The 23115-nt window shown below is 45.4% G+C and overlaps 1 protein-coding gene across 4 annotated transcripts in view; it reads right to left on the minus strand.

The window, feature by feature from the left end:
* Positions 1-2204: 2204 nt before the first annotated feature.
* The window catches only part of LOC110528247 (lysine-specific demethylase 5B-B), a 29073-nt gene continuing 8162 nt past the window's right edge, over positions 2205-23115 (minus strand). For 3 of the 4 annotated variants that reach the window (XM_021610141.3, XM_021610142.3, XM_090241510.1), the window contains 24 exons: positions 22720-22842; positions 22357-22527; positions 20135-20260; positions 19709-19808; positions 19424-19524; positions 19037-19195; positions 18647-18766; positions 18249-18407; positions 17762-17943; positions 14895-15057; positions 14688-14807; positions 14175-14369; positions 13685-13866; positions 13168-13292; positions 12691-12841; positions 8377-8497; positions 7787-8142; positions 6174-6312; positions 5719-5898; positions 5248-5406; positions 4422-4944; positions 4056-4252; positions 3416-3673; positions 2205-3083 (listed from right to left, as the gene is read on the minus strand). In XM_021610141.3, the coding sequence (XP_021465816.3) occupies positions 2949-3083; positions 3416-3673; positions 4056-4252; positions 4422-4944; positions 5248-5406; positions 5719-5898; positions 6174-6312; positions 7787-8142; positions 8377-8497; positions 12691-12841; positions 13168-13292; positions 13685-13866; positions 14175-14369; positions 14688-14807; positions 14895-15057; positions 17762-17943; positions 18249-18407; positions 18647-18766; positions 19037-19195; positions 19424-19524; positions 19709-19808; positions 20135-20260; positions 22357-22527; positions 22720-22842 (4245 nt within the window). In that variant the 3' untranslated portion in view covers positions 2205-2948. Of the gene's footprint in view, positions 3084-3415; positions 3674-4055; positions 4253-4421; positions 4945-5247; positions 5407-5718; positions 5899-6173; positions 6313-7786; positions 8143-8376; positions 8498-12690; positions 12842-13167; positions 13293-13684; positions 13867-14174; positions 14370-14687; positions 14808-14894; positions 15058-17761; positions 17944-18248; positions 18408-18646; positions 18767-19036; positions 19196-19423; positions 19525-19708; positions 19809-20134; positions 20261-20695; positions 20824-22356; positions 22528-22719; positions 22843-23115 lie in introns of those variants that run through there. The other variant, XM_090241511.1, reaches the window with a different exon arrangement.

Below are 23115 nucleotides of genomic sequence, written 5' to 3' on the forward strand. Positions count from 1 at the left end.
ATTGTGTTTACATTGCCATCCGGACCATCCCAGTCTCCAATATTCCTCTCGTAATATTCCTAGTCCATGATGACGAGAGAGTGAGTAGGGTTTATAATGTGAAGCACACGGCGAGTTATAATAAACCAGGCCTAGCTAATACTTTAGAAAACAATACAGTGTGTTTTCAAAACAATTAGATAGCCTTTGCCTAAACTAACTTGCTAGTAAAATAAATCTCAATGAGATATCTGAAGGTCCATAGTTACATGCGCCCATTGCGCCGCCTTGTGGCTTGGCAGAATAAATGCGTGTTTCCTGCTGTAGTGTAGACAGACAAACGAGAAATACAAACAAATATAGATTAATTCCAGTTGATTTGCTCTCGAAAACAATGGACATATTGTGGTGTGCCTTTTTTAACTGAAGATGCACGACTGTGGGGTAAAAAGAAGGATATGGAACTGTTTTGATAACCGGTGTGAGGATTTGATAGAAGAAAACAAAATGGTGGAAAATAGAGCATTGGGGAAATAAATCTCCCATCTTCACTCATCAGTGGTTAAATATAAACGCAACATGTAAAGTGTTGATCCCATGTTTCATGAGCTGACATAAGATTCCAGACATTTTCCATATGCACAAAAAGCTTATAAATGTTATTACATCCCTGTTAGTGAGCATCTCTTTGCCAAAATAATCCATCCACCAGACAGGTGTGGCATATCAAGAAACTCATTAAACAGCATGATCATTACACAGGGACACCTTGTTTGGGACAAAAGTTCACAGTTGTCACAAGACAATGCCACAGATGTCTCAAGTTGAGGGAGCGTGCAATTGGCATACTGACTGCAGGAATGTCCACCAGAGCTGTTGCCAGTGAATTGAATGTTCATTTCTCTACCACAAGCCAGCTCCAATGTAGTTTTAGAGAATTTGCCAATATGTCCAACCGGCCTCACAACCGTAGACCACGTGTAACCAAGCCAGCCCAGAACCTTCACATCCAGCTTCTTCACCTGCAGGATTGTCTGAGACCAGCCACCCAGACAGCTGATGAAACTGGGTTTGCACAACCAAATAAATTCTGCACAACCTGTCAAACTGTCTCAGGGAAGCGCATCTGCATGCTCGTCGTCCTCACCAGGGACTTGACCTGACTGCAGTTCAGTGTCGTCTTCAGTGGGCAAATGCTCACCTTCGATGGCCACTGGCGAAGTGTGCTCTTCACAAATGAATCCTGGTTTCATATGTACTGGGCACATGGCAGACAGCGTGTATGGCACGTGTGGGTGAACATTTTGGTGGTGTCAACGTTATGAACAGAGTGCCCCATGGTGGGGTTATGGTATGGGCAGATAAACTAGACACAATGAACACAACTGCATTTTGTCGATGGCCATTTCAATGCACAGAGAGACCGTGATGAGCTCCCGAGGTCCATTGTCATGCCATTCAGCCGCCGCCATCAACACATTTCAGGATAATGCAAAGCCCCATGTCGCAAGGATCTGCACACAATTTCTGGAAGCTGAAAATGTCTCAGTTCCTCCATGGCCTGCATATTCACCAGACATGTCACCCAATGAGCATGTTTGGGATGCTCTTCAGCGACAGCATGTTCCAGTTCCTGCCAATATCCATCAACATCAGCCATTGAAGAGGACTGGGACAACATTCTATAGCCTGGTCAACTCTATGCGAAGGAGATGTCGAGCTGCATGAGGAAAATGGTCACACCACTGGTTCTGATCCACACCCCTCTACCTTTTTTAAATCTATGACCAACAGATGCATATCTGTATTCCCAGATGTGAAATCCATGGATTAGGGCCTAATGAATTAATTTCAATTTGACTGATTTGCTTATGAATTGTTGCATTTATTTAGATACAAATATGGAAAGAAATATGCAAGCATCAGCGCGAGCTGAATAACACAATTTGTAATATTTTATTGGAAGATTAGAATGTTAACAGTAGGGACGGTTGACATGTACAGTAGGAGTTAAAAATTGTTTTTGGATTATATAATCCTACATATTTTATTGAAAGTAGCAAATATCATGTTTAGCCCACTCAGTACACCAGTGGATTATTATTCTCAGACATTATAATCCCGTTATTCTTCAGATAATTAAATATTCTTGTCCATGGGACTCACAGATATTAAATGCCTACTTGAGGATAGCTTCTACACTGAGAAAATTACAGACAACATACTTGTGGGAACAAATTATTTTATTTCTTATGCAAACTGCAACGCATTAATCATATTTACCCAAAGGAGGAAAAAAGTCGAATGATACCCGTGGCAGTTCATTCACACAGTTCCTTATGTTAGCCATGTTGCAAGTCAAATATCACTTTCAACCTACAAGGGCGTTCTATAGTATAGAACCATTTCTAAGCACAAACATAGCTCAGACAAACTGAACTCAAATTAACAATTCAGTTATTGCTCAGATAAATAATATTAGCTCTACAAGAGAAGAAAAAGGGTTCACATTGTTGTTCAGATGCATGTACAAAAACTGGGTTCCAAAAATGTTGTCCAATTGACTTCTTCTGGTTGAAAAATCCCTGCGTTGTCTTAATACACATGCAAGTAAAGTCAGTCAAGTGAAAATGTCCTGTTTCCTCCACTTTATTCTGCTTCGTAAACAGTTGGAACCTCGCGCAGTACAATCTGCATCATGTCGCTGATGATTGGAAAGATTAAGTTGATTGGCTGTATAAAGCCAGCCACTAACAAAACAGCGATGGAAGAGTCTCAATAGCTCTGAAAAGCAGTTTGGGCTGGGAAGGAGGAGGAAGGAGCACTGTTGTCACCAAGTAGAGCTAGATCAGGAAGGTCAGAGGCGGTGGGGCCAGAGCATAGCTGAGAATGGGGAAGGGAAATAACTGGGTGGTTATACACCCAGAGCTGTGACTAAACTAAAACTGATGATCCTTCAAAACTGGTCTTCACTCCCTGGTGTGGTCTGGCTGTGTGCAGCTGATACAGATGTAGTCCTCTTTCTCTGCCTGCTCTGCAGACACTCCCACACAGATCTGGTGGAACCACTGCTGGCAGCTGCCATCACACTGGACCCAATTCACCTGAGAAAAACAGAGGGGAAATATAATGCACAACGCAGCATCATAAGATGGAAAATGCATCATACCGGCTGTATATCTGTATTTTGAAAGTTATACATCTTGAAAACGTCATTGCTTACATGTAAAACAGTTTGGGACTATATCAACAATGGACTAATGAAACAAATACCAAAATATAGTTTTGGGTGGAATCTTCCTTTAATACCAATCATACTACTTTCAATATACTACAATAAGTTAAATAGTCTAATTGTTAAAACAATGTGATGTTTGGGAAAACACACTGAAATGACCCACAACATAATGGAGGTGGGTGGGGGTTTAATGCTAACCTGTTTCCCCTCTGGCTCTCTGCACCACGGTGCAGCGCACAGGGTGAAGTCTTCATCAGAGTCCGAAAGGGAGAGGTCAGAGTGAGTGGCGGTGGGTGAACAGGTCCCCTTGGCCTCCTGACTCCTCTCCTTGTTCATCTTGGGCTTCTTCTTGCGGGGCTTCTTGGCTTTGTCCTTGCGCTCGGAGCCCTCCTTCTCCATGCACCGCTTGGTCCGCTTGCCGTTCACAGCCTCCTTCTTGAGACAGGCTACTCCGTTCTGGTGAAAACAGTAAACACGCATTTAAGTCACACACATGAATGTAATGGTTTTGTTTGAATGTAAAACATTTTGTATGTATGAATGTCATTTTGTTTAAAATGTCATGTTTTTTAACTTTGTCTTTTAAAATCATTAGATGTTTGTTTTACCATCGTGGACCACTGAAGATAAGTGTTTTAATTAATGCTTTTAAGTGGCATCTTCTGGGATCCAGCGCAGAACTTATATTATTTTTCACCCAAATAAATTCATTCAAAATCATTTTTAAAAAGTTCAACATGAACAAATGTTCAGAAACGTCTCAAATACATCAAAACAACCCTTTAATCAAGTGGTTGACCTGCTATCTGAGCCTCACAGTAGTAGACTAGTATGTTACCTGGTTGTGAGGGGGGCTCCCTCCCTGAGGGTTGTGCTGGTGTTGGTCCTGCTCTGTGCTGTGCTTGGGAGAGGGGCTGTCTGTGAGGTTGTGGGAGTCCAGTCTGCTGAGGGACATGTACAACTGCTGGGTCTCAGGCAGAGTCACCTGCAGCATTAAGCCCTCCACCATCAGCTCCTCCAGCTCAGGGCTCAGTCCTGAAACACACACCAATAACACAGTTCAACACAGCCCTTAAAAAGGAATAGTTCTTTTTTTTTTCTTCTGTGTAATACATTTTATGTGTTAGACATTGAAAGAAATTTGACAAAAATGTGAATTGTTATGAGAGGTTGAGATATTAGATGTTGCTAGCCTGACACGGACCCTGCAGAGGAATGCACTGGTGATCCGTGTAAAATGATGCGCTGTATGATTCCTGAGATGGAGCCGAGGTGGGACTGGATGAGCCCCAGCGCTGATGTGATGTCATCAGAGCCATCCCCAGCACCCCCTCTGCGGAGGCCTGCTGCATGCGGTGCTGCCAGCGGACTGTCCTCTCGATGAGGAAGCGTAGGGCATCTCCCTCAGGCAGCCGCACCCTGATGCGCTGCAGGGAGGCGAGCAGGGGAAGCACCCGGTCCAGAGGTGGCTTTTCAGAGCGCCGGCAATGGGGACACAGCCAGGCCTGGTTGGGTCGGGGGTCCTGGTTGGAGCCTGAGACACAGCTGCGGTGAAAGGTGTCACTGCAGAGCTCGCACTGCAGCATGGGGCCCAACGGGGCATTGTGGCACACGCACACCCTCAACGCCCCGCAGTCGCCCGCTTGGAGGAGCTTGGACTCATTGGAGGCCCTGAGAGCCAGCAGACTCTCCATCTCCTTCTGACGTACCTCGGCTAGAGTGGCCATCTACAGAAAGGGGAACCAGCACAGGTTGGCATGACAAAACACAATACTTACTACCGCAACATACATGTAACCAAACAGTAACCTACAGTCATAGTATATGGAATTACAATACTGTATCACAAACCATACATTTAATGATATGCACCTTCATATCATGGGTGCTCATATCAATGTGAAGGCTTCACTGATTGCGATAGTTGGGTGTCTTTAGAATATGTTGGAAGTTAAATAAGTAAGTTCAATGGTCTGCTTTTGGTAAATAAAAACATGTCTGTAGACAGACTGAGTAAGAGCAGCACGTACAGCAGAGGCGGAGTCCTTGCTCTCTGAGAGGGCCTTCTCCACGTCACTCAGGCAGTCCAGCCAAGTTCCATTTCTCTTGCTGCACTGGGCCACATCCTTTGCCCTTTTAGACTTTGACTTCTGAGACCCCGTCCCAGCCTCACACCGGGGGCACAGCACCTAAACAGACAAAGGAGACAATGAGCCAAATCCCCCAAAAACTCAGGATAAAATGAACATTATCGGCACTGAAATAAAACAAATCCATGAAATAATACATTCAGCAAGAGGTAGGAGATTTGAGTCGAATCCTGCACAGATTACAGTATCATCACAGCACCCATAGGAGTCTGATCAAAAGTGGTGCACTATAAAGTGGTGCACTATAAAGGGAATAGGGTGCCATTTGGGGTACAGACTGACTATTTAGTGAAACAACCCCTAAGGCGTCTGATTATGTGTTTCGGCATTAGATTGTTGTAGGTAGTTTACCTCCAGCAGGGAGTAAGGGGAATTCTTCATTAGAAAGGTTTTGGCAGCACTCTCCTTCCAGGCATGCACGTCAGAGACCAGGGCCTCCAGTCGAGCCAGAGGGTCCAGCCAGACAGGGATGGTCTTGGCCCGGGACACCAGGTCAGTCAGGGTATCCAGCACAGGGATACGGCCTCCCAGCTACACACAAACACACACTTATAAGCAGTCTGGCTTTTTTCCCCTTTCCCAACTTTTATTTTCAGTCTGGCATACCAGAAGCAGTTATATAAAAAAGATACCAATATAGGACAGGTCTATATTCAGAGATGTCCCAATTACTTGGGTTAATAAATTAGAATGTTAGGCTATATTCCCTTCCTGGTGCACTACATGTGACCAGGGCTCTGTTCAAAGGTAGTGCACTACATAGGGAGTAGGGTGCCACTTGGGACACAACCCTGAGAGCCTCCTACCTGCAGGGTGTCTGCTTCCTGAAGCCAGTCTTTAGCCTGGTCCACCGTGTCCTTCAGCAGCAGACAGTTGGGCAGATAAGCAGGGATACTAGCCACCTCCTGCAGAGCTGCCTCAAGAGTTTCCACACAGTGACAGGGCCTGGACAAAATACAAGCTAGGCTTAAAAACACAAGTGGACTCAGTACTGCTTTTATCTTTAGTGTCAAGTTCTGTCAACACCTTTCACAACATCCCACAGTTCATATGGCTCTAGTGGTCACTTGTTACTTCAAATCAAATGTTATTGGTCACATACACATGGTTAGCAGATGTTATTGCGAGTGTAGTGAAGTGCTTGTGCTTCTAGTTCTGACAGTGCAGCAGTATCTAACAGATAACATTAACAATTCCACAACAAAACATAATACACACAATCTAGTAAAGGAATGAGAATATATAAATATAAAATATATGGATGCGCAGTGACAGAGCAGCTAAGATCCAATATATAGTAAGAATAGATAGTGAAGGATACAGTATATACATATGAAATCCGTAATGCGAGATATGTAAACATTCTTATTAAAGTGAAGAGTGTTCCATTTAAAAAATATATATATTTTACCTCTATTTAACTAGGCAAGTCAGTTAAAAACAAATTCTTATTTTCAATGACGGCATAGTGGGTTAACTGCCTGTTCAGGGGCAGAACGCCAGATTTGTACCTTGTCAGCTTGGGGATTTGAACTTGCAACCTTTCGGTTACTAGTCTAACGCGCTAACCACTAGGCTACCCTGCCGCCCCAACTTGCACTTGCATTTATTAATGTGTCCTATGATATCAAGTCTGTAGGTAGGCCTCCTCTGTGCTAGTGGTGGCTGTTTAACAATCTGAATGCCTTGAGCGAGAATATGTTTTTCAATCTCACTTTAGCACTATGAGGAGTTACATTTCAGCCTGTCTGAAGAGAACGAACCGAACCAATAGAATAAACCACCTCTGATGCAATGTTGCTTATGGACAGTGGAATTAGTGCTCTGTACATAACTTCTCTATTTCAAAAAGTTCAGAGTTCTCAAATAAGACCTTATAGTCTAAGATGTCTCAATACAGGCGACCGCCACAGTTTACCCTAATAGCAATGGGAGCCAGCTCTGCAACTAGAGCCTGTGTATAAACTGTTGTGTGAGCCAGCTGAGCAGAGCATTGTCCCAACCCACTGATATAGTTAATCCATCAGTGAGCAGCTTTCATCTCCAAATGCAAACCTTGCACTTTTCACTCTCTGCTGGCTGAACTTCTAAGCAGCTTTTCGCAAGGTAGGTGTCAGTGCTACATATTTACTATGAACTATGTCAGTGTGCTTTATTTTGTTTTACATCATTCTATTTTAAACATCTTGTTTTGTGCATCTCGTAACCATTTCCTATGGCTTTACTATTAACGTTTTTGTATTACTCAAGTTAGGAAAGGAGTTGACCTGAGACATGGCTGTAGACCATTACTACAGCTAGGATGAAACTACTGAACCAAGGGTTTTTCCTGTACATCGTTTCATGTAGGATAGAACCGGTCAACTTGCATATTCAACTACAGTACTGTCTAAGGCACTCTCCTCCTCCCTTCTCTCACCTGGTCTCCATCAGGCTGAGAGCCCGCTCCTCCCAGTGCTCAGACATTGTAAGCAGCTCCTGCAGGCGCGCCATGGCTCTCTCCACCAAGGCATGCGAGGCCAGACCCACCCCCTGGTCTATCAGCCTCCGCATGGTGTCCAGACAGAGGCTGTGGGGCTGGCTGCTGGCCCCCTGAACCACCTCCAGCCAGCGCGCCTGCTCCAGCCTCTCCCTGAGCAGGCTTAGCTGGGGCAGCTCCACATCCAGGCTCAGGCTCACGTCCAGCAGGCTCTGCAGCTCCGCTGGGCTGGGGGCCTCGTCACAGAGGAGCCTCTCGCTGCGCAGGTGGAAGTCATCCACGCGGGTAAGCAGGTCCTGGGGGAAATACAAACAAGTAAAAGGGTCAATCAATGAACACTGTTTTGTTCAGTGTTATCCTGGTCCTGAAAGATCACTGTGGCTGTACGTAGGCTTTTGCCACAGACTCCCAGCCTAGTGCATCATCAACTAATCAAGAATGTGCTGAGCGGAGTAAGGTGTGATAGCGAAGAGAGGAACACAGGAATTGTCACTGATGGTAGTGGATATATTCTGGCCCTATAGTTGTACCTTGAGTAAGGGGGCCTGGCGGATGCTGCAGGGCAGCTTGTGCAGCTGCCTGACAAACGACCTGAGCTCCTCCACCGTCAACAGGTTCTGGCTCTGGGACTTCCCTCCACCTGAACGATACCTGACAACAACACACTAAAGATCAGAGACACAGCTAGCCTACAGAGCACAAAAGCTGAAATTATTTTCACTAGGGCACATTATTGCTTTGCGCATTAGTTAGGACTATTTGGCTAACCATGTGGCTAGCAATACCAAAATTAGAAGTGGTAAAGAATTTCAACTTTAGAAAGTATCCAGCAGTTATATCTCACTGGTCATCCCCAAAGCCAACAGCTCCTTTGGCCACCTTTCCTTCCAGTTCTCTCCTGCCAATGACTGGAACGAATTGCAAAAATCACTGATGTTGGGAGACTTCGATCTCCCTCACTGACTTTAAGCATCAGCTGTCAGAACAGCTTACCGATCACTGCAGCTGTACACAGCCCATCTGTAAATAGCCCATACAACTACCTACCTCATCACCATATTGTTTTTATTTACTTTGTTTTTGCTCTTTTACACACCAGTATTTCTACTTGCACATCATATGCACAAATTGTAATTACTTCGCTACTATGGCCTATTTATTGCCTTGCCTCCTTACTCCATTTGCACACACTGTGTATAGATTGTTCTATTGTGTTAAATCAAATCAAATTGTATTTGTCACATACACATGGTTAGCAGATGTTAATGCGAGTGTAGCGAAATGCTTGTGCTTCTAGTTCCGACAATGCAGTAATAACCAACAAGTAATCTAACTAACAATTCCAAAACTACTGTCTTATACACAGTGTAAGGGGATAAAGAATATGTACATAAGGATATATGAATGAGTGATGGTACAGAGCAGCATAGGCAGGATACAGTAGATGGTATCGAGTACAGTATATACATGAGGTGAGTATGTAAACAAAGTGGCATAGTTAAAGTGGCTAGTGATACATGTATTACATAAGGATGCAGTCGATGATATAGAGTACAGTATATACGTATGCATATGAGATGAATAATGTAGGATAAGTAACATTATATAAGGTAGCATTGTTTAAAGTGGCTTGTGATATATTTACATAATTTCCCATCAATTCCCATTATTAAAGTGGCTGGGGGTTGAGTCAGTGTCAGTGTCAGTGTGTTGGCAGCAGCCACTCAATTTTAGTGGTGGCTGTTTAACAGTCTGATGGCCTTGAGATAGCGGTTTTTCAGTCTCTCGGTCCCAGCTTTGATGCACCTGTACTGACCTCGCCTACTGGATGATAGCGGGGTGAACAGGCAGTGGCTCAGGTGGTTGATGTCCTTGATGATCTTTATGGCCTTCCTGTAACATTGGGTGGTGTAGGTGTCCTGGAGGGCAGGTAGTTTGCCCCCGGTGATGCGTTGTGCAGACCTCACTACCCTCTGGAGAGCCTTACGGTTGTGGGCGGAGCAGTTGCCGTACCAGGCGATGATACAGCCCGCCAGGATGCTCTCGATTGTGCATCTGTAGAAGTTTGTGAGTGCTTTTGGTGACAAACCGAATTTCTTCAGCCTCCTGAGGTTCTTCTTCACGATGCTGTCTGTGTGAGTGGACCAATTCAGTTTGTCTGTGATGTGTACGCCGAGGAACTTAAAACTTGCTACCCTCTCCACTACTGTTCCATCGATGTGGATAGGGGGGTGTTCCCTCTGCTGTTTCCTGAAGTCCACAATCATCTCCTTAGTTTTGTTGACGTTGAGTGTGAGGTTATTTTCCTGACACCACACTCCGAGGGCCCTCACCTCCTCCCTGTAGGCCGTCTCGTCGTTGTTGGTAATCAAGCCTACCACTGTTGTGTCGTCCGCAAACTTGATGATTGAGTTGGAGGCGTGTGTGGCCACGCAGTCGTGGGTGAACAGGGAGTACAGGAGAGGGCTCAGAACGCACCCTTGTGGGGCCCCAATGTTGAGGATCAGCGGGGTGGAGATGTTGTTGCCTACCCTCACCACCTGGGGGCGGCCCGTCAGGAAGTCCAGTACCCAGTTGCACAGGGCGGGGTCGAGACCCAGGGTCTCGAGCTTGATGACGAGCTTGGAGGGTACTATGGTGTTGAATGCCGAGCTGTAGTCGATGAACAGCATTCTCACATAGGTATTCATCTTGTCCAGATGGGTTAGGGCAGTGTGCAGTGTGGTTGAGATTGCATCGTCTGTGGACGTATTTGGGCGGTAAGCAAATTGGAGTGTGGTCTAGGGTGTCGGGTAGGGTGGAGGTGATATGGTCCTTGACTAGTCTCTCAAAGCACTTCATGACGACGGAAGTGAGTGCTACGGGGCGGTAGTCGTTTAGCTCAGTTACCTTAGCTTTATTGGGAACAGGAACAATGGTGGCCCTCTTGAAGCATGTGGGAACAGCAGACTGGTATAGGGATTGATTGAATATGTCCGTAAACACACCGGCCAGCTGGTCTGCGCATGCTCTGAGGGCGCGGCTGGGGATGCCGTCTGGGCCTGCAGCCTTGCGAGGGTTAACACGTTTAAATTTCTTACTCACCTCGGCTGCAGTGAAGGAGAGTCCGCATGTTTTCGTTGCAGGCCGTGTCAGTGGCACTGTATTGTCCTCAAAGCGGGCAAAAAAGTTATTTAGTCTGCCTGGGAGCAGGACATCCTGGTCTGTGACGGGGCTGGATTTCTTCTTGAGGTCCGTGATTGACTGTAGACCCTGCCACATGCCTCGTGTCTGAGCCGTTGAATTGAGATTCTACTTTGTCTCTGTACTGACACTTAGCTTGTTTGATAGCCTTGCGGAGGGAATAGCTGCACTGTTTGTATTCGGTCATGTTACCAGTCACCTTGCCCTGATTAAAAGCAGTGGTTCACGCTTTCAGTTTCACGCGAATGCTGCCATCAATCCACGGTTTCTGGTTAGGGAATGTTTTAATCGTTGCTATGGGAACGACATCTTCAACGCACGTTCTAATGAACTCGCACACCGAATCAGCGTATTCGTCAATATTGTTATCTGACGCAATACGAAACATGTCCCAGTCCACGTGATGGAAGCAGTCTTGGAGTGTGGAGTCAGCTTGGTCGGACCAGCGTTGGACAGACCTCAGCGTGGGAGCCTCTTGTTTTAGTTTCTGTCTGTAGGCAGGGATCAACAAAATGGAGTCGTGGTCAACTTTTCCGAAAGGAGGGCGGGGCAGGGCCTTATATGTGTCGCGGAAGTTAGAGTAACAATGATCCAAGGTTTTTCCACCCCTGGTTGCGCAATCGATATGCTGATAAAATTTAGGGAGTCATGTTTTCAGATTAGCTTTGTTAAAATCCCCAGCTACAATGAATGCAGCCTCCGGATAAATGGATTCCAGTTTGCAAAGAGTCAAATAAAGTTCGTTCAGAGCCATCGATGTGTCTGCTTGGGGGGGGATATATACGGCTGTGATTATAATCGAAGAGAATTCTCTTGGTAGATAATGCGGTCTACATTTGATTGTGAGGAATTCTAAATCAGGTGAACAGAAGGATTTGAGTTCCTGTATGTTTCTTTCATCACACCATGTCTCGTTAGCCATAAGGCATACGCCCCCGCCCCTCTTCTTACCAGAAAGATGTTTGTTTCTGTCGGCGCGATGCGTGAAGAAACCAGCTGGCTGTACTGACTCCGATAGCGTGTCTCGAGTGAGCCATGTTTCCGTGAAGCAAAGAACGTTACAGTCTCTGATGTCCCTCTGGAATGCTACCCTTGCTCGGATTTCATCAACCTTGTTGTCAAGAGACTGGACATTGGCGAGAAGAATGCTAGGGAGTGGTGCACGATGTGCCCGTCTCCGGAGTCTGACCAGAAGACCGCCTCGTTTCCCTCTTTTTCGGAGTCGTTTTTTTGGGTCGCTGCATGGGATCCATTCCGTTGTCCTGGGTGAAAGGCAGAACACAGGATCCGCGTCGCGAAAAACATATTCTTGGTTGTACTGATGGTGAGTTGACGCTGATCTTATATTCAGTAGTTCTTCTCGACTGTATGTAATGAAACCTAAGATGACCTGGTGTACTAATGTAAGAAATAACACGTAAAAAAACAACACTGCATAGTTTCCTAGGAACGCGAAGCGAGGCGGCCATCTCTGTCGGCGCCGGAAGTACAGTATTGACTGTACTTTTGTTTATTCCATGTGTAACTGTTTGTGTCACACTGCTTTGCTTTATATCTTGGCCAGGTCGCAGTTGTAAATGAAAACTTGTTCTCAACTTGCCTACCTGTTTAAATAAAAGTGAATAAAAACATAAATAATAGAAATTGTGTGTGTAGCACACCTGGTCTGCCTTTTCCCATTGAGCAGTTGCTGGGCCACCACGGCACACTTCTCAGCATCCAGGGTAACAGCACAGAGCTGCCGTAGGAGGTCACTCTGAGGGAACTGCTTCACCTCCGCATCCTCCACCAGTGACCTCAGCACCTCCAAGCCTGAACACAAACAAACAGTGCTTCAGAACACTGCTTTAGACACAGTCAATGCATCCAAAGAATCATGGTCCAATGATCAAGTGAACTGTATTATTAGCAAAGGGTAGAAAATACTCTATTCTATTCTGGTATTGTGTGTTTAATTAGACAAAGGCAACATATCTGGGTGAAGAGAAGTAAAAAACATTCCATAACACATTTGAGAACATCCTGTTCACTTGGGGTTATGCAAATAACACAAACTTATTGTTGCTTATGTTATGACCAATTTCAATTCCATTGACGCTTGAACCCAAAGAGTTATCCTACTTAGGATTAGTACTTACTGCTTTTCTTGTCTTGTTTCGCCTCCAGTATGTTAGTGACATGCGAGACCCAGCCTGTGTAGGACTCGGCACGCAGAGTGACTGCTTCCATCATGGGGTAGAGCTCAGCCATGGTAAACCTGAAGCTGTAGACACACAACCAGGTAAACACAGGTCTGTAATGTTTCTGAAGACTGGAATCTTGGCTGAGTAACAGCTGTCACAACTGTTTCTTTTCTGGTCAGGTGACAGGTGTTTGTTTTTCATCAGAAGGTTCTAGAAGGCCTTTAGACATTTCAATGCTGCGTACTCTGAATTTGACCCTTTAAGTTGATAGAAGTTCTTAAATGGGCATTTCAATTAAACTTCAAAACAAGTGTTATAATTTGTGCATTGGATCTGTAAAACTAATGGCAATATTAACATGAGCTTCTGTTGATTGCCCGTTTCTGTACAATGTGGGATGTACGTAATGAGGGATGAAAGTAAACATTTTAATGTGGGCATTTAGCACGAACTTAGCTGTTGATAGACCTACTTGAGTGTGAGGTTGTTGGGGGGGCAGGAGCAGAGGTCTTGAGCGTGGTGCAGACACACCAGCTGGCCAGGGATACAGGGACAGGTGAGGGCAGACAGGTAGCAGGTGGTCCTGCACCTGGAACACTGGCGCTCCTCGTCTGGCAGCAGGTCGTACTCCACCTGCTGGGACTGCTGCACACCCTGGGGACACAGAGAGGAGTAGTGTCATAAACACACCCACAGATTAGTAGTGTCACAGATCACACAGACACCCACACCAGTAGTGTCATACTAGGAGAAACATGGATGACACAGGGACAGACACTATTGGAGCAAAGTTAACTGTGGCCATTTGCTTCTCTAATGATGTTGTCCAATTACAACTAAGATGCTTTGAATGGCATGTCTTTGAACAGGGGCACAGTATTGGTCAATTTGAAACCAGAAGGAAAAAAAACATTGATATTCAAAAATCAGATGAAAGTGTGCCAGCATGAGAGGCCTCTCACCATCTTGCTGACTTTGTCCCTCAGCTTGTCCTCCTCCTGGAGCATGACGGCCATGTCCTTCTGCACGGCCGAGGCCAGGGCCACGTCCATGGTGTCTGCCTTGGACGCCATCTTGCAGACCATCTCGTCGTGGGAGAAGACACAGTACCTGTCCAGCTGTCGGTAGTGGTCCACACACATGCGGCCCATGGGCATCTGAAATGACAGAGCACAAGGCTTTGGGTTGAAACTGTACTATTCATTTAACACTATCGAGCTGAGCTGTATACAGTGCTGGTTACATCAGTAATACCCTAACTTGATCCAAAGAGCTACAAGGTATGCAGCCTCTTGTTCAAGCCCAGCATTAACACATCTGACTGAGCAAATGTGTTGTTCATCCAGACCACGATAAACCTGTACATCATGTAGCTCTGCAGGACCAGGTGTAATGACCACTGCTCAATAGAAACACCTTCCAGTTATTCAATTATTAGCTTATGTATGCTATTGAGGGACTTCAAGTCATCATACCCAGTCCATGGTGCAGAAGTTGACAGCCTCAGCAAAGTTGAAGCCCTGGTTAAATCCACTGTGGTAGGCTCTAGGGAAAGTGATGACAAACTCGCCAGCGCACTGATTGGTGCGATAGATCTAGAGAAGAGCGGGTATGAAGTTATGGTAAAACTATAACTATACTCACAGCGTGTGTGTGTGTGTGGGGGCGCGTTTGGTACTTACGGGAACACCGTGGTTCATGAGTGTGTTGGGGTTCATGATGGTGACCAGCTGGTGCAGGAGGTCAGGCTGAGACTCGAACAGCTCGGGGGCCAGTTTCTTCATCACCCCCTCCAGCTTCTCCGCAGCATACCCCGGAGCGCCGTACCACGTCTTCGGCTCTCCCCTGAGGACATATGCCAGTTTGTCATAAACACTGACTGTTGTCACTCCTTGACCCAGAAAATATAAAAAACTAAATTGGCCTATATCGAATCTCCCATTCCTCTCAAAAACGTTAGAAAAGGCTGTTGCACAGCAACTCACTGCCTTCCTGAAGACAAACAATGTATACGAAACGCTTCAGTCTGGTTTTAGACCCCATCATAGCACTGAGACTGCACTTGTGAAGGTGGTAAATTACCTTTTAATGGCAAGGCTCTGCATCGGTCCTCCTAAACCTTAGTGCTGCTTTTCATACCATCGATCACCACATTCTTTTGGAGAGATTGGAAACCCAAATTGGTCTACACGGACAAGTTCTGGCCTGGTTTAGATCTTATCTGTCGGAAAGATATCCGTTTGTCTCTGTAGATGGTTGTCCTCTGACAAATCAACTGTAAATTTCAGTGTTCCTCTAGGTTCTGTTTTAGGACCACTATTGGTTTCAATATACATTCTACCTCTTGGTGATGTCATTCGGAAACACAATGTTCACTTTCACTGCTATGCAGATGCACCAAAATTGCCTTTGCTGGAAGCCTGTGTTTCAGACATAAGGAAGTGGATGGCTGCAAATGTTCTACTTTTAAACTCGGACCAAACAGAGATGCTTGTTCTAGGTCCCAAGAAACAAAGAGATCTTCTGTTGAATCTGACAATTCATCTTGATAGTTGTACAGTCATCTCAAATAAAACTGTGAAGGACCCTGATCTCCCATTTGACGAACATATCAAGACTGTTTCAAGGACAGCTTTTCCTCATCTACATAACATTGCAAAAATCAGAAACTTTGTCCAAATTGATGCATAAAAATTATTCCATGCTTTTGTCACTTCTAGGTTAGACTAGTGCAATGGTCTACTTTCCGGATAAAGCACTAAATAAACTTCAGTTAGTGCTAAACACGGCTGCTAGAATCTTGACTAGTACCAAACAATTTGATCATATTACTCCAGTGCTAGCCTCTCTACACTAGCTTCCTGTTAAGGCAAGAGGTGATTTCAAGGTTTTACTGCTAACCTACAATGCATTACATGGGCTTGCTCCTACCCATCTTTCCGATTTGGTCCTGCCGTACATACCTACACGTACACTATGGTCACAAGACGCAGGCCTCCTAACTGTCCCTAGAATTTCTAAGCAAACAACTGGAGGCAGGGTTTTCTCCTATAGAGCTCCATTTTTATGGAATGGTCTGCCTACCCATGTGAGACACGCAGACTCGGTCTCAGCTTTTAAGTCTTTATTGAAGACTCATCTCTTCAGTGGGTCCTATGATTGAGTGTAGTCTGGCCCAGGAGTGTGAAGGTGAACGGAAAGGCACTGGAGCAACGAACCACCCTTGCCGTCTCTGCCTGGCCAGTTCCCCTCTCTCCACTGGGATTCTCTGCCTCTAACCCTATTACAGGGGCTGATTCACTGGCTTACTGGTGCTCTTCTAAGCCATCCCTATGAGGGTTGCGTCACTTGAGTGGGTTGAGTCACTGACGTGATCTTCTTGTCTGTGTTGGCGACCCCCCCCCCCCCCCCCCCCTTGGGTTGTGCCGTGGCAGAGATCTTTGTGGGCTATACTTGGCCTTGTCTCAGGATGGATAGTTGGTTGTTGATATCCCTCTAGTGTTGTGGGGGCTGTGCTTTGGCAAAGTGGGTGGGGTTATATCCTTCCTGTTTGGCCCTGTCCGGGGGTATTGTCGGACGGGGCCAGAGTGTCTCCCGACCCCTCCTATCTCAGCCTCCAGTATTTATGCTGCAATAGTTTGTGTCAGGGGGCTAGGGTCAGTCTGTTATATCTGGAGTATTTCTCCTGTCTTTTCCGGTGTCCTGTGTGAATTTAAGTTCTCTCTCTCTCCCTCTGAGGACCTGAGCCCTAGGACCATGCCTCAGGACTACCTGGCCTGATGACTCCTTGCTGTCCCCAGTTCACCTGGCTGCGCTGCTGCTCCAGTTTCAACTGTTCTGCCTGCGGCTATGGAACCCTGACCTGTTCACCGGACGTGCTACCTGTCCCAGACCTGCTGTTTTCAACTCTCTAGAGACTGCAGGAGCGGTAGAGATACTCTTAATGATCGGCTATGAAAAGCCAAATCAAATTTACTCCTGAGGTGCTGACCTGTTGCACCCTCGACAACCACTGTGATAATTATTATTTGACCCAGCGGGTCATTTATGAACACTTGAACATCTTGGCCACGTTCTGTTATAATCTCCACCCGGCACAGCCAGAAGAGGAATGGCCACCCCTCATAGCCTGGTTCCTCTCTAGGTTTCTTCCTAGGTTCTGGCCTTTCTAGGGAGTTTTTCCTAGCCACCGTGCTTCTACACATGCATTGCTTGTTGTTTGGGGTTTTAGGCTGGGTTTCTGTAGAGCACTTTGAGATATCAGCTAATGTAAGAAGCGCTTTATAAATACATTTGATTTGATCACTTTGAAGATTGAAGAGTATTCTTGTGTTTAATACCATGTCAACCAATAAACTAATGAACTAACTCCAATACTAAGCAAGCAATTGGGTTTGACAAGATTCCTCAAAATGAAAGAAGCAGAGGCCATTTGCTTTGACCTATACAGTGCATTATACCACGGGCCAGGAGATTTTTCTGGTCCAGTTACAAGGTCAGGTAAAACTCCAGTCCCATACTAGTGGCCTGTGGGGCAGCCTTTATGTACCAGTGCAGGTAGTTGATGGAGTAGCTCCAGTGGTCCTCAATGTGCCAGCAGAAGGAGGAGAAGCACATGCCCACATACAGCCAGGGTAACTTCATCCCACAGATGTCAGCCGTAACATGAGTCAGCACCGAGGAGTCTATCACGGGCATGTTGTTCAGGTTCCAGCCACTGCTCAGGTAATCCTATGGGTCAGAGACAAGTTAAGTACAAGTTAAGGCTCGACTCAACTGCGGGTGATATTGGCTAGGGCTTAATCTCCTGTAGAACTCCAATATCACCTTAAATATAAGCCACAAGTGCTTCCGCTGTCTCTAAGAGCATAGATGTATGGGGGTTTTGAGCTATAGAACTATTTGCGAGAGTTTTCCACAACAGTTCTCTTGGTCTGAAATGGTGTACTGTTGCCATGATGTTGTGGTACAGTCAACTTCAGAATCATCCCAATATCTAGCATATGTTAACTTGTAAGAGTAGAGCCTTTGTGTACCTCATCCTCAGGGGAGACATGGAATCGTCCACCCCTGATGGGGAAGCCGCTCCCAAACTCCTTGGAGGCAATGTCTGCGCCGTACTCCACAGTGACGTCCTCCTCAATGGTGCTGACCAGTCGCCAGAACTCCTTCTCCACCAGCTCTGTGGGCACCATCTGACAAACAGAGAGACAGAAAAACCATTACCTCAACTCATTTCAACTACAGGCGGAGTTTGGATGAGTTAAGTATAATACAGCTTATATCAGGTGGGGGTTAAGTAGGCACAATGACACTGGGAAAATACTTTGAAACCGTGGTTCCATCTTAAAACTTGTCTAATAGGAACATTTTCCTGTTTTGTCCCTGCTGAACATAACACTGATGAGGACAGTACATCTGCTGTCAAACTTACATGAACTGGCATGTTGAAATAGTCTGACTTGAAGGAGTCAGCCATGTCCCCAAAAGTGCGTAGAGAGTAGTCCCTGCCAGCCTGCTCGAAGCCAAAGGCTACCTGGGGTTTGCCACACTCCTGTAGGGAAGACAAGGATGAGAAGCACTAATGTAGCTAATATCAACATGAAGTTATACTTGCCGAACACCAATAGGAGTAGGATTCTACTGAGAAGCTCCGGTATATAAGAACCACAAAATAGAGGTTAAGCATGCTTTTGTTTAGCTTTAATAAGAGTTGACTGCTGCTTCTGTATTCAGCTTCCCCAGTGGATGGTGTGTGGAGTTTCCAGAGTGACAGTGTAGTACGGTAATTGGGGCTGGGGGAGAGCGGGAGCATGTCTGTCACCTGAGCCAGGCACTTGGGGCACCTCCAGTCTCCTTTGGGAACATCATGCAGGGGCGGGATCAGACAGAAGGTGTGGTAGCTGTCATCACAGCCATCGCACAGCAGCAGGCGGTCCTCTTCGCTACCGCTGCCACACACCAGACACATGTACTGATCCACCTGAGACAGACACACAAGACAATGAGGCTTCTTATCCACTAATCAGTAAAAATGGCACCCAGGTGGGTGGATGGGATGAGTTAACTAACCATTAAAATGTAAAGAACTCAATCATTTGTACTTTTGTGAGAGACCTGAATAAATGCTATCCATTAGGATTATTATCATAGTCATAATGAAGAGACAATTAGCCTTGATTAGCTCAGCATATAAATGTATTTTACTCACCGCGGGGTTGTTTTTTTTACTAAACACGCTTTCTTTGTCACTTGCTATTGGATCCTCGTGCTCAGTGAGTTCCAGTTTCACCTCAACAGGTTTCACTAGCACTGAAAGACATCACATGGTTAATGGAGGCCAGGGCATACAGTATGTATTAATATGAACACAACCCTGTTCTTATATAGATTTAAAATCTAATAATTATCTAAACTTAAATTAAACCAGAGAAACATTTTCATTTGTTCATAAAAAATATTATTTCACAAGACTTTGCCAAAGGACAGTGTTTACCAAGCTGTGGCTCTGGCTTGGCCACATAGGAACCCATCCTCCTCCTCAGGTTGGGCCGGTTCTCACAGTCCTCCGCTGTCTCAGTCTTCATACAGCCTCCCTGTCAGAGAGAGGGGAGAAAAGGGAGGGGTTCATGCCACGTGGACTACGACAGGAGATGAAGGAAAAGCAACATATTTTTCTCGAGGTCACCACTGCACACACACAGGCTCTTTTGGTCAATATCCAGAAACACACTCAAAGCTGCGAACCGCCGCTTGTCTGCATTGGTAAATTGTGCTACTGGACTTGTCACACAATAACCTGGATAAAGATGTCTTATTAGGTTCCCGGGAACTATTGTGGGTTAGAATTGTGACTTATGGGGAACCAGAGCCACTGACAGAGGTAGAACGTTTACTTATGGGGACCCTGGAAGAGGTTCACCTCAGCTCTCATGCGCTTGGCTCTGCGAGCGATGCTGCAAGTCTCCAGGGGCTGGACAGACTGGCGCTGGGGCAAGTCATGGGGGATGTAGTCCGTATCCTTGGTGTCATTGGTCAGGGTAGGCTTCTGTAGGGGAGACATGGGGGAGTGAGTGGGCATGTAGAACTCTAACACATTTTCACAGATATCAAACATGTTGTTTGAAAATAATGAGGCAAATGACAATCATTCTGTTGAATGACAAAAGAAAGTGCTTGCTTGCTCCTTGTCACTCCTACTATTATGCTGTGACAAATTCCATTTGCCAAGAACAAACTAGGCATCTATAAACAGAGGCAGGGTCATGTGGTTGTTTAGGTGCTTAGTTGTCTAACAGTTCCTTTGGGGGTTTGATTTCCAATCTTTCATTGTTGCCTTTGAACAAAATAATTGAAATAGTTGTTGAATACCATGGCTTGATAATAAATTCAACCTTCTAATTCAAACTTCAACTGTTGATACATGTTTTTGTCTTGCAAGATCAACACATGGGTCTCTGGTCTTTCTGTTGACACCACTCACATGACAAAGAGGAAGACAGGCAGCAACACTGAGGTGAGGTGGGGGTTGGGAACACTGACGCTCTGCTGTCTCTGGTGTATCAGGAGGACAGTGCAAGGGCAGCAGCCAGGCCAGAGACAGCTAGGCCTCTACACAGGGAGGGCGGGGCGAGAGGGAGGAGGGTGAAAGGGGAGGGGATCAGGGGAGGTCAACACCAGCAAGCTGAGAGAGAGGCATGCAGCACTGCGGAGAGAGGATGAGCTGCTGCTAACCACAAAGCCCAACCAGGGCCCCAAGGTACAATCAGAGAAGCTGCAAGAGACAACTGAGGCCTTCAATAAAATAAACACGGAAAGAGGAAAACGGTACTAAGTTCTACAAAAATAACCCAATCGGGAGGAGAGCTTGCTAAAAAAATGGTTGGCTTGATGCCAGTTTGTTGTCAGGATTCAAATCATGCTTTTTAAAAGTCCCAGGCTTCATCTGGCATATAACTCAATTTGTGTGCAAAACCCAGGCTCCTTCAACTCCTCGTTATACCAAGGAACAAAGCAGATCTACTGCAGTTAAGACCTACTGAATACATAATCGCTGGCCAAATACCAAACTTACAGAGTAGTGTGGAAAAGAGGCCATGTGAGTGCCAGTTCACTTCTGACGTGCCTTCTCTGCAGTAGTAGGACAGTTAATAATGAGATTGTCTGGTATTAGCTTAATTTAGTGTGATGCTCTACATACAGACACGGCAGGGAGTGACGAGTCACTTAATGCAGGAAATAATAACTGCCAAATATTTGTTCAGTTGACCCATTTATAAAGTTGACCCTGCTTCCATCTTGGAGCAGATATTTAATGGAAAATAAATTCTCTCAACAGCTAAAACACACACACACACACATACATATACACATTCATACATACACACACACACACACACACACCTGCCATTTCGCTATGGACAATGTCTACACCTTTGACGCAGCACAACCTCCTACACCATGCCCAAACCAGACGTCCGCATGTGCCATTGTCCCCCCACAACAAACAAGACCATGACACGCAGGTTGAAATATCAAAACAAACTCTGAACCAATTATATTCATTTGGGGACAGGTCAAAAAGCATTAAACATTTATGGCAATTTAGCTAGCTTGCAGTTGCTGGCTAATTTGTCATGGGATATAAACATTGAGTTATTTGACCTGAAATGTACAAGGTCCTCTACTCTGACAATTAATCCACACATAAAACAGTCAACCGCATCGTTTCTAGACATCTCTCCTCCTTCCAGGCTTCTTATTTTTCTTTGGACTTTATATGGTGATTGGCAACTAACTTTCATAATAAGGTGCATTACCACAACTGACCTCAGTTCATCTTTCAATCACCCACGTGGATATATGTTCCTAAAAACCAATGAGAAGATGGGAGAGACAGGACCTGCAGCGTGTTCTGCATCACAAATTGAATCATCTATTTTTGCGCCTGGCAACACAGACGCTCGTTGCCACGTGTGAGCAAAGTGGGTGCAACGATTGAATAACGTGTACATTTATTTTGAAGCACACGCGACATGACCGGTGTGTTCAGCATGTTAGTCCTCAACTCGAAATAAGAGCACATTAGTAAACAGCCCAGAGCAGAGTGCCATCTGCTGAGAGAGAGCGACCCATCTAACTCACCAGAAGGTTGGCTCCCGTCTGGAACAGGTTGTAGGGGTAGAGGATCCTCTCATAGTGAGAGCGCAGATGAGAGCCTATGGCCTTGCCTGGAGCAAAGCCCATCTTTAGGGCTATCTTAGACCAGCGTCTCTCTCTGCAAACCGCGTCAAATCCCCCATCATCATTCACCAACTGGGAAAGAAAGGATGCCAATCAATGACCTTTACTGTGAGAGTGTATACAAATGTGTAAACATAGCACAATAAGAAGCATATAGAGCTCCCATGAGTATAAGTGTACAATACAAACGCCCCCTGGTTCATATCCAAGAAAAGCTGGCCAGTTTCCTGCATCCAGGGTGTGCCAGAAGTTGTAGCTACATACCTTGTTGAGTTGGTACAGGTCCAGATTCTTTCTTTCCACATGAGGGATTTTCAGGGTGCACCCTTGTAGCTCCCAGAACTTTGCGATTTGATCCAGGAAGTTGAGCTTGACTCTGGTTTGAGCCTACTCAACATCAACACAAGACATGGTACATTTTACACATCACCAACATAAAAGAAAAAAACTAAAAGCCATTGTTTCTACAATAATTCATCCCATGCTGTGCTACTTAAGTGCAGATGACAGGACATTAAGGTTAGGCGATATAGCGGTGTATTTTTTTAAATACCCACGGTATGATTTTAAATACCGTTGATACGAATGCTAGTTTACTAGATTTCGATATTTGTACTTTTAAATAAATACCCGTAGTCAAGTTGTGCACTAGGTTAAAGG

The sequence above is a fragment of the Oncorhynchus mykiss genome, chromosome 7, assembly GCF_057628025.1.
Source record: "Oncorhynchus mykiss isolate SJ-2025 chromosome 7, ASM5762802v1, whole genome shotgun sequence".
Classification (NCBI taxonomy): Eukaryota; Metazoa; Chordata; class Actinopteri; order Salmoniformes; family Salmonidae; genus Oncorhynchus; species Oncorhynchus mykiss.